At 36.7% G+C, this 12,746-nt stretch overlaps 1 protein-coding gene across 1 annotated transcript in view; it reads left to right on the top strand.

Annotated features, from left to right (window-relative positions):
• LOC126809879 (von Willebrand factor A domain-containing protein 8) overlaps window positions 1-12,746 on the top strand; it is a 118,217-nt gene that overhangs the window by 95,806 nt on the left and 9,665 nt on the right. Inside the window, exons 8-9 of the mRNA XM_050534732.2 lie at window positions 9,348-9,456; window positions 9,972-10,076. Of these exons, the coding sequence (XP_050390689.1) occupies window positions 9,348-9,456; window positions 9,972-10,076 (214 nt within the window). The remainder of the gene's footprint in view (window positions 1-9,347; window positions 9,457-9,971; window positions 10,077-12,746) is intronic.

Raw genomic sequence — 12,746 nt, 5'->3', positions numbered from 1 at the left:
GAAGCTAAGGGTGAAAGAGCGGCTGCGAGACTACAAACACCAAGTCATCATCTGTGAGTGCGGAGAAGAATGTACCGCCAACCATGTCCTGGTAGACTGCAAGATATACGAGGAGGAGAGAAGGGAACTAGTGAGAACAATGGAGACCAACAACATACCATTCAACACTAAGAACCTACTCTTCCCGAGACCAGATCTGAAACTGCGAATCTTCAAACAAATCCACGCCCTAATGGACACAGTTGGACTAAGTAGAATAGTGAAGTAAGAGGGGGGGTCACGGTTAGACGGGCCCGGCATCTAAACACTAAACTACATAGGGGATTTATACCAAACTGGCAGGATAGTGGAGTAAGGGGGAGTCACGATCAGACGGACTCAGCATCTAAACACTATTCCACCAAAAACAGACACCAAACCTACAGAGTGGGATAGTGGAGTAAGGGGAGGTCACGATAAGACGGGCCTGGCACCTAAACACCAACCCCACAAAGATGACATCTACCAAACTAGCAGGATAGTGGAGTAAGGGGGAATTACGGTCAGACGAACTTGGCACCTAAACACTATTCCGCAAATAAAACGGATACCAAACCCAGAGAGTGGGACAGTGGAGAAAGGGGAGGCCACGATAAGACGGGCCTGGCACCTAAACACTAACCCCAAACGATGACATCTACCAATCCAGAAGCAGACGAGATCATCTACCAAACGATATGTTTTGTATTAAATAAAGGGAAGAACTTCCCACTAAACCAAATCCATGTCCTAAGGCCAAATGGAAAGATTGCAAAATCATATTCTAAAAAACAGGAATCAGCTTCGGCTCTCCTATGTCTTGTCTGCGATATCACTTATGTGGAAGCAGACGTTAAACACCAAGAACGAACGAACGATGCATTGATGATCGCTCGATTGTAGGCAATGTAATTTTAGTGAATTGGCATGTTCGGAAAATAAGCTAAAGCGTATGTAAAGGAAGACATTGGACACTATTCATGATAAAATATTTATAAAATGGGAATTATATGAACTGGGGAAGAAAAGTGTACTGGGACTTTAGAGGTGAGTCGTTTAGTGGGGGTGTTCTCAAATTCCCAGCAGCTATTGTTTTCCAGGTAAAATCATTGGACCAGTACTAATTAGGGTAACAATGGTGTTAAAACTATAATCTTTTTCATATCAATATTAACCACTTTACATAAAAGTTATTTTATTAACAAATTTACCTTGTACATATATATTTTTCATATCAATATTAACTACTTTACATACAAGTTATTTTATTAACAAATTTAGTATTGTACATGTATATTTAAAATCCGACTAAATGTAATATCGAATTTCCGTATTCATATAAAGTCTTCTTGGTAAACTGCTGGTATTGGCTTAGAATCTGCTTTAACCGATTCTTTCATTGCTGATAAAAACATGTCAACTTTTAATTTGATTGGATCAGCTTGATGATTATGGATGTTTCTGTAGGTAGTAACCAGGTCATTCCTGGTATTGCAAGTAGCAGGGCATTCACGAACAGTACACCTCCAGTTAATGGGGGCTCCTCTTCTTGTCTTAACACTAAACTTATGAGTATCATAAACTAGGCTTCGAGTACCTCTCGAGTTTAGAATGAACCTAACGTTTACCTGTGCATTAGCCATTTTGGAATGACTTACACTTTGAACTTTCAACTATTTAATAAACTTTTATCACAAACAGTGTTCATCGTAATTAAGTATAAAATTAAACTGACATGAACGAAAAATCAGACAGTGATTTATAGTTCACACATGTCATAGGTTAAATTGAACTGTTCATGCAATAATTAAAACAGAGTATAACTCACTAATCTATAACTAATCCCTAATCCGCTTAATTAGTAGGGTTAATCTACTGGGAAAGTGAGAACAAACTGTTTAGTGGCTGTGTAGTGACGTTATTTATTAATGAAATTGTTATTGAATAAAGTGATTTATTTTGTTGTTTGTTATTTATAAATGCGACTGCTCTAGATTGGTGAGTCTGCCACTTGGCGTAAAGAAAATTATACTTATATCAAGCACTCATATTATACTGACTATGAATATTTCTGCGTCCCTTACAATACACAATGTCGTGTGGACAACTTATTCTACATCCTGAAATTAAACTAAGTCGCGTGGACGAGTCAACCAATGCAGCGTGGATGACTTAACCAGATTTTTCGTGTGGACGACTTGACTAGCATATATCTGACAATTGAAAAAAAAAAAATATTGACTGTCAATATGAGAAAAAGTCAGTGCATTACCATGTTTTTATTAAGTATAGATTGAATAAAACAAGGAAATGTACGGACAATTGTCAATTCATTGTAAATCGACTTTTCCCAACGGACGTCGGTATTCAACAAATATGCAATCTAAATCTGAACATAGTTTCTAAAATTGGGAGACAGAAATTAAATATTTCACACAAAAACAAACGCCTTAAGTTTTCTAGATGACACTGAGCAAACTAATTACAAGACATGAAAAGTAAACGGCATTGCATTACTACTCACCCGGAAAATAAACGCCTTGTCTAAAAACTAAACCCCTTTCAAATCTAAATGGTAGTGTTCATTTCTAAAAAACGCCCGAGAAAATGGATGGTCGTAAAGCAGACGGTCGTTGTCAAAAGTAAATGGTGTTTCTTAATCTACACGGTAGCACAAACTGGGCGGTTTTGGGTGAATCTTGACGGCATTTAACACATTTTTGACGGCAATCTATTAGCTGGATACGTGTATTAAATTCTTGACGATAAGCTTAGTTTCTTTCCTTTTTTCGTCAAGTCTGGATGATACCCGGTCCCTAGTGTTATTAGACGAGCCGTTTACTTTCCCAAAATACGTTGAAAAATCAACACACGGTTTACTTATCTACGGCGTTGACTAATTAGATGAGCTGTTTACTTGCCCGAGATACGTTGAAAAATAAACACACGGTTAATTTATCTACGGCGTTGAACTATTAGATGAACCTTTTAATTTCCTGCGAGCCGTTTATACGATCGGTTCATTTTGATTACGATTATTTACATTTGATTGGTTGAATGCTATTGTTTTATTAATTCCCACCTGTAGTGACCTGCTGTATATCTGTATTGTTTGTTAATTGGCGTTATGATTTTAGATTTTAGGTCAATCACCAATGCTTTTGTAGTAAAGTATATTCGTATTGTTTTTATAATTGCCATTATGATTTTAGATTGTTTGTTAGCTCATGATGTCTAACATCATTTATCTTCTTTATAAAAAGGTATTTTATAATTACATATTGACAGCTTAATCACTCGCCAAAATACATCATGGACTCTCGGATTACCCAATAATCAACTAAATTGCACAGGAGCCCCCAATCAAGTGATTACGCTGTCTAAAAATGGGCGACGGCTTGTCTATAGAGATTGACAGTGACTTTTTTGGCACAGTCTAATGTACAGTCTTGTGAGATAATCGCACTGCCATTGTGAGATTGACTTAAACCACGTGTACAGATGGAAGACTAGTTAAAGATACATTATGGGAGATTTTTATAGAGAGTTGGCCATTCTTGCTATAACAGTTCAAAAGTAGATGATGAAAGAAGAATATATTGAAAAATTCAGTCAAATTACTTTATTCTGAACATAGTTATCATCGTTGTAATATTTGACTAAAAATGGTAGCGAAATGTGTCTTCACCGTCGCCGATCGTTTGATTGACAGGCGTTAACTCCACCTACATATCTCGATTATCAAGTAAAGTTTTCAATGGCATACGGAAACACTTTACAGCGGCCTCGCTAAGTACACTCTATCATTTAGCCTCGATCTAACTGACGTATTTTCATCAGGTTACCCCTTATTTGATTTAACCCTTTCACTGCGTATACCCGGTAGTACCGGGTATTATAAAATGTCGGTATAATGCCCGTACCCGGTATTACCGTGTACTCAGTAAAGCCCTCGCTAAAATTAGTACCGTAACTGCGAGTGCCATCTATTGTATTTTCTATACACTAGAACATATTTCCACGTGTTTCAAAGCAGCAAACCGTAAAATGGCGGAGTGCATTGTGACAACGTAGACGATGCACTCTCGACGAAGTCGTGAATGACGTCTTGCTGACCAACATGTGGACAATTTCGAGGCGGGTGATACACATAATTCGTTTCCAGTTACTTGATAATGATAGTCGTCAGGACAGTGATTGGTATTATGAAGTGTGTGATTTTTTGCGCGACGTTCCGCCCATGGCTAGCTATGTCTCCCGTGCATGATGAACAAGCCCAATGTGAACACGATAGCCCTGTGTCTGCAGTAGATTCTGACAAAAATTCTGATGTTGATAATAATGCTGGCCTGCTGGATCGTAAAATACGTAGGTAATTCCTGATTCCCGAACGTGTAGATCTATTGACTAACTATATTGATAATGATATGGGACTTGGGGATGAAAGTGAAAGTGAAAGTAAAAACAAGGTATTGCAATCCGCACGTGGTCATGGCAGCGGGAGACGTGATGCGCGTGTTCGCGGCGGCATTGCTCATGGCTGCTATTGATATTTTTGTTCATTTTATATATCTTTATCAAAATCCAGTAAAAAAAACAATATCTTTTAAGTATTTCATGGAGAAAAATTCGTTTTCGTGTTAGCTTTAGTGTGAAATGAGAAATCCAAAATGGCCGCCATGACGTCACGTGACTACATTATTATGCAAATTTCCAAAATTCTATTTTTTCCTCTTAGCCCAACCTCATGCCCATCCCAACAGACAAAAAGATTTTTCATAAAAGCTTCCATAAGTACTGCTTGGCATTCAGTTCCAACCTCCCTTTTTTCCTCAAAAAAGGGTCTAGCACAGGCAGTGGATTTACGTCTAGCATTGAAAGGGTTAATCAATTAGTGAAATCCAATTTAAATCCGAGCTGTAGCCGAGCCATCCGTGGGTCTACAGAGTTGATTTTGGTCTTGTTTAAATAAAGATCTAATTTATAATTTCTATAACATCTGAAGCCTAAATTAAGACTTGCAATAATCAGATTTAGCTCTTGCATAATGCATGTTTAATTCATTTGTGATTTTAAAAAAATACATTACCTGGGATGTGATTTACCTATTTCCAATTGTATAATTACCTGGGACGTGATTTACCGATTTTTGATGTATTTCTCTATGGTGGAATACTAATTTTATAGGGTAATGGATAATAATACTACGACCACGGTAAGGTGATCATCTATGGGTGTACATTTTTTTATATTCACCTTTTTTATTCATACTTCATATGTAAATAGGGGGGTTGGATGGCCGAATGGTTAGCACACGCATGCTGTATCACGAGGCCTGTCATTGAGTCAACTGGCGTTGTTTTGAATCCCCGGTTGTACGTGACAAGGAGTAGGGTTGCCCGTCCAACCTCGTGAGTTTTCTCCGGGTCCTCCGGTTTCTTCCCACTGCTAAAGACCCCTCCGCGCAAGCGAATTATTGAAATAAAATTAACCACATGTTAGTCCCGGAATGACCTAGTCTGTGTCAAGTGGACGTTAAACCCCATTTCTCTTTCTCTCTTTGTCTTATGTAAATGATCGTAATCAAAATGAACCAATCGGATAAACGGTTCGCAGGAAAGTAAACAGCTCGTCTAATAAGCGAACGCCGTAGATAAGTAAACCGTGTGTTGATTTTTCAACGTATCTCGGGAAAGTAAATGGCTCGGCTAATAAGTAAACGCTGTAGATAAGTGAACGGGTCGTCCATTTATCAACGCCTCTCGGAGAAACTAAACCCTTACCATTAAACTAAGCCATAGTACTAACTAAACCATTTTTGTAATTCTTAAACGATTTTTATCAATTATTGAACGATGTTTTGAAAGTAAACTGTATGCATACTTTCCAGCAACAAAAACCCGTTCTAAACGATACAATATCTCCAGTGTTATAGCCTAAGGATGACAACTATTATTTTGGTGCATGTCCCGACCCTTAGGGGCAGAGCCATACCCAATTTTTGTGTTTATCGTATACAGGCCGCAATTCAGAATTTGGCATTTTTTGTATCCTAAATAGATTATCTTGGAACTTACCTGGTCTTTACACCCTAAGGACGGCAACTATTGATTTTGGTGCATGATCCGCCCTGTGTGGGCAGTGCCACACCCACTTTTAAAAAATATTTTGTCTGTAAATAATCTACAGGTTGCAATCATTAACATATGGATCCAATTCAGCATGACCCATCACACGGTTGTACCTATTTATATTGTTCCATATCCAACACACAGGGGCCGAGCTATGCCGATGTTTATTCGCCCACATTTTCATGTGGACATTTATTGTCATCGCCCCTGTCCGTCCTTCCACAATTTGTTTGTGGACACTCTACAGGTCACAATTTTTATTCAATTTTGACGAAACTTAAAGTAAAGGTCTATCTCCCAAAGATCTCAGTTTCTTTTGATATTGGCATATATCGGACGATATCTTCATGAATTATGGCCCCTGATTGTACGAAAAATCACGTTTTTAGCTTTTGGACACTCTAGAGGTCACAATTTTCATCTACTTTTCATGAAACTTGAAATGCATGTTTATAACCCATAGATCTTGGTTCCTTTCGATGTTTGTGCATATCGGATGGTAAATTGCTGAATAAGGACCCTTGATTGTACGAAAAATTGCGTTTTTAGCTCTTGCTCCCTTTACCGTTTGAAAATATAAATGTTACACTGTGATGAAGCTAGAGTTCGAATTTCGAGAAAATCAGACCAAAATTGTACAACAAAATGGCCACCCCTCGTACTCATACGCAAATAGTGTAAATATATGGTATATCAAGGTTGTGGACCCACTAGAAGTCACAATCGGACCAAAACAGCCGGACAAAATGGCCGCCCCTCGTACGCAAGTAATGTAAAAATTTGGAACATCAAGGTTGTGGACCCTCTAGAGTTCATAATTTTGATCCGATTTTGATGAAACTTGAAATACATGTTTATAATCCAAAGATCTTGGTTCCATTCTAAATTTGCGCATGTCGGATCGTATTTATGGCCCTTGATTTTACGAAAATTCTTACGTTTTTAGCTTGTGGTCACTCTAGAGGTAACAATTTTTATCCGATTAAAAAAAACGTTTGAATATATCACCGTTACACCCTAATGATGGCTGAGTTCGAATTTTGTGAAAATCGGACCAAGATTGCCCAACAAAATAGCCGCCCTTCGTACTCATAAGCAAATAGTGCAAATATATGATATATCAAGGTTGTGGACCCTCTAGAAGTCACAATTTTGATCCGATTTTGATGAAACTGGAAAAATGTCTTTAAAACCCAAAGATCTTGGTTCCTGTAGATATTCGCACATATTGGATCCTAACTTCCAGAATTATGGCCCTTGATTGTACAAAAAATCGCTTTTTATACGCCCACATTGAAATATGGTCGTATATTGTTGTCGGCCCCGTCCGTCCGTCGGTCCGGCGTCCACAATTGCTTGTGGATGCTCTAGAGGCTAAAGTTAATATCCAATTCACTTTAGATTTATATACAGTGTTTAAGGCCATGAAACGAAGAAGCTTATTAATTTTCAGCGATTTCCAATAATTACTGCCAGAATTATGGTCCTTGATCAATTCAAAAAATCTTGTGGACGCTCTAGAGGCTAAAGTTAATATCTGATTGACTTTAAATTTCTACACAGTGTTTAAGGTCATGAAGCGAAGAAGCCTATTGATTTTCAGCGATTTCCGATAATTACTGCCAGAGTTATGGCCCTTGATCACTTCAAAAAATCTTGTGGACGCTCTAAAGGCCAAAGTTAATATCCGATTGACTTTAAATTTATACACAGTGTTTAAGGTCATGAGACAAAGAAGTCTATTCATTTTCAGCGATTTTCGATAATTACTGCCAGAGTTATGGCCCTTGATCACTTCAAAAAATCTTGTGGACACTCTAAAGGCCAAAGTTAATATCCGATTGACTTTAAATTTATACACAGTGTTTAAGGTCATGAGACGAAAAAGCCTATTGATTTTCAGCGATTTCCGATAATTACTGCCAGAGTTATGGCCCTTGATCACTTGTGGACACTCTACAGGTCAAAGTTAATATCCGATTGACTTTAAATTTATACACAGTTTTTAAGGTCATGAGACGATGAAGTCTATTGATTTTCAGTGATTTCAGATAATTACTGCCAGAGTTATATCCCTTGATCACTTTGAAAAATCTTGTGGACGCTCTAGAGGCTAAAGTTAATATCCGATTGACTTTAGATTTATACACAGTATTTAAGGTCATGAGACAAAGAAGTCTATTCATTTTCAGCGATTTTCGATAATTACTGCCAGAGTTGACATCAGATTGATACACGTTAGCATGGGGCAGAACTTTATAAAAACCAAACAAATTCTAATGGTTTTCTGATAATTACTTCATGAGTTGTTACTCTTAATCAGATTTTAGTGTATTATAAATGTGTCATTACCGAAAGATGTAAAAATATGCGACAACACTTGTTGACTGCCCGGACGATTTAGCTGCTGTGGGCGTATGTTTCGTTGCCTGGCAACCTATCTTTGTTTAGTTTGTTCTCGATCCATTTCTTTCAAAATGTGGGTGTATTCTGCCTGGCAACCGCTGGTTTGTGTTTATCGTCTACAGACTGCAATTCTGAATCGATCATCTTGGAACTTTGGATATTTATTCCTTATACCATATAAAGACCGCAATTATTTATTTTGGTGCATGTCCCGACCCCCATGAATGTGGACTTATATTGCAACGGTACCGATGCTCTTGTTTGTCTCATAAGGCTCTACCACTGACAGGCTTAAAAAATCCTAAGGTTCTATTTGACCCATTTTAGGATTTGAACCTGGTTTATTCTATATAAGAGCTCAAACACCGTTACCGAAACTTATGTCAAAGCCAGCCTTAATGAATTCCCTATAAATACAAGCCTCAAATACATGTGTTTAATATTGTATAAATTAGTGGAACTGCCTGTTCATTAATAATAAAAATGAACTATATCAAAGATAGTCTAATGAAAGGACGCTAAATCCCATAACTATATTATTCTTTAAACATGTCAAGAATGTAATTAAAGTGTTAAAAGATTTATTTTGAAAATCACTGTGCACACCTAAATCTCCCAAATGTATTTTCAGTGATCAAGCATATAATGGTTTAATTTTAAAGACATTTTCTGGTATATATAATTAGCGTTCACTAAGATTATTTGTGGGAGAAACTGTTGGACTGTCATAATCTTTATTTCCCAACTAAACACCTATTTTTCAATACTAATGACTATTGTATGTAATTTTAGAGTATCACAGATTCTGTCCTTTGCTTCTACCATGTTAACAACAGAATCAACATCTATGGGTTTACCTGATTTCCCACTAGATAATTTGAAACATATAATAAAAGTTATGGTATGTAGTCATCTGACTTATTTATTAATCCTTTGACATTTGAAATCTCCTATATTCCTATTGCTTTTATACATTTAAGCTGCTGATTGTCATTTGCATTTTTCGAACAATAACTAAATTTTCAAGCTGATTAAAAGCTAAATTGTATGTGTTCCTGGCTATTAAATGTTTCAAAATTTGTTATTCATCTTTGTAAATACTGAGCAATATTGAACCATATTTGGATTGATATTGCTTTTATTTTTAGACATTCATCTTTCACAATATTGTAGTTTTCAAATCGCAAACTTTAATAACCTAATATTATTAAAGTGTCACAATTAATGGCCAACAATACAAAGATGAATTCACAACTATTAGCAACATAAAAACATGAACTTGTCACAGGACAACATCCAGGGGGCCCTCTTCAGATGACCTCTGCAAATATAGAACACTAGAACACCATTTACATAAGTTGTTTTTATTTGTTGCGATCTATATTCTAGATTGGTTTTATTATTTTATATTGTCAGGATAATGTGAATGGTATATCATCATATGAAGTGTTACACAGATTATATCCATATTCTAGTATGTTAGGTGTTGATGGCAAAACAGCTGTAGAAGATACATTAAATGTATGTAATTATCTCCCTTGACCGGCTTCAATTTTTATAAGACCACATTTTCATGTGGACGTATATTGTCGTCGCCCCTGTCCGTCTGTCCGTCAGTCCGTTTGAACATCCGTCCGTCCGTCCACAATTTGTTTGTAGACAATATACAGGTCACAATTCTTATCCGATTTTGACGAAACTTGAAATATAGGTTTATCTCTATAAGATCTCGATTGCTTTTGATATTGGCATGTATCGGATCGAAACTTCATGGATTATGGCCCCTGTTTGTCCGAAAAATCACATTTTTAGCTTGTGGATCCTATAGAGGTCACAATTTTGATCCGATTTTGTTGAAACTTGAAATGTAAGTTTATAACCCAAAGATCTCGGTTCCTTTCGATATTCGCGCAGATCGAACCGTAACTTCCTGAATTATGGCCCCTGATCGTACGGAAAATCACGTTTTTAGCTTGTGGACCCTATAGAGGTCCTAATTTTTATCTGATTTAAAAAAACGTGTTATTAAATCACAGTTACTCCCTGAGGACGACTGAGTTCGAATTTCGAGAAAATTGGCCAAAAATTGACACACAAAATGGCCGCCGTTCGTTCTCAAATAGCGTAAAAATATGGTATATCAAGGTTGTGGAACCTATAGAGGTCACAATTTTTATCCGATTTTGTTGAAACTTGATATGTAAGTTTATAACCCAAAGATGTTGGTTCCTTTCGATATTCGCGCATATCGGACTGTAACTTCCTGAATTATGGCCCCTGATTGTATGAAAAATCGCGTTTTTAGCTTGTGGCCCCCCTATAGAGGTCATAATTTTTATCCGGTTTAAAAACCTGTATTATTATATCACTGTTACACCCTAAGGACGGATGAGTTTGAATTTTGTGAAAATCGGCCAAAAGTTGACAGGTCGCAACAGGTCAGTACTAAAACTAACACTTATTACAGTATTTCAACATTGTGCTGCAAAACTGAACGATGACCAACAACTAAACACATCGTAATATCTGAACATCGCACTTGAAATTAGATGTTTGACAACAAAATTTAACACCTTGCGTAATTGGACACCTTGACTGATTTTAATCACGGCTCGGGAAATTGAATGGTCCAACTAATTATTGAACAGTCGTGCTAATTAGACGGGAAGCTTATAATTCAACACGTGTCGAGAAACTAAACATAGTTTATTAGACGCTTGGTAATCAAAATTAGACAGTGAGATTGAAATTCGATAGAAGTACAAATTGAGCACTATTCGCCGAAATTCAACAATATTTATGAATAATTGGACACAGAGTAGAAATTAACGCTATTTACGCTAGATTAAACGGTACCAATGTTACAGTGATAGAGGTCATAATTTTTATCCGATTTAAAAAAACGTATTATTATATCACCGTTACACCCTAAGGATGGCGGAGTTCGAATTTCGTGAAAATCGGCCCAAAACTGACAGACAAAATGGCCGCCCTTTGTTATCAAATAGCGTAAAAAAAAATGGTATATCAAGGTTGTGGACCCTACAGAGGTCACAATTTTTATCTGATTTTTTTGAAACTTCAAATGTAAGTTTATAACACAAAGATCTTGGTTCCTTTCGATATTTGCGAATATATCGAATTGTAATTTCCTGAATTATGGCCCTTAATTGTAGGAAAAATCACTTTCTTTTTAGCTTCTTCTCTATCCGTCTCTCGAAAATGTGGGTGTATTCTGCCTGGCAGCCGCTGGTTATTGAAATGACATGTGGTCGTATATTGTCGTCGCCTCCGGCCAGCCGATTGACTTTAAATTTATACATATTGTTTAAGGTCATGAGATGAAGAAGCCTATTGATTTTCAGCGATTTCCGATAATTACAGCCAAAGTTATGGCCCTTGATCACTTTGAAAAATCTTGTGACGGCTCTAGAGGCTAAAGTTATCATCAGATTGACATTAGGCGACACTTTTTTGATTTTTCGTTTTACGGACCCACCGACTGAAGCGTGAACCTCCCAATAAAAAAATAAATATGTAACTTGAAAATTTAATTTTATTTTATTTCCGACCCATACACGAAATAAAATCTTTGTTTGTTATATTTTTTTTATTAATGTTTATCAATTTTCATTTTGATGAACCCTTCATTGGCTTCAATGTATACCGTATTTACTAGGAAACATCGCGTGCTGTGCAGTAAGACAACATGAGCGAGAGCGTTATTTCGCGAGAAATGACGCTATCCCACGAGAACTGTCATTCAAATTGGTGGGATATCTGTGCCTCAACGTGGGGCAAGAAACGGGAATTAATCAAAGATCATTTGTGAAAATAAATTCACCGGACACTATACGCACTTATATGGATATACTACTTCTGAATTTATTAACAAGCTACGTTTCGATACACATACAGGTAGCGTTGTCAAGCTAAATGATTAATAACAAAATATGGTACAATATATAGAATAACTAAATAAACAATTGGAAACCCTACTATGATTAGAAACCACAATCTACACTTAATTAATAACAATTAACACTTTGAAAGGAAAGAAAACCATTCACTGATTAAAGTTATTAGTGTTCACTGATTGTCTAGTAAATCCACCCAAAGATTTGGAAGATAATGTCCCGAGTCTCTGTTTAATTTTGGCTTATGTTTTTGAATTTCTAAAGCTTCTCGAAG

The sequence above is a fragment of the Patella vulgata genome, chromosome 1 (assembly GCF_932274485.2).
Source record: "Patella vulgata chromosome 1, xgPatVulg1.2, whole genome shotgun sequence".
NCBI classification, from domain to species: Eukaryota; Metazoa; Mollusca; class Gastropoda; family Patellidae; genus Patella; species Patella vulgata.
The sequence above is the reverse complement of the archived record's forward strand: the minus strand, read 5'-3'. Positions and strand labels throughout refer to the sequence as shown.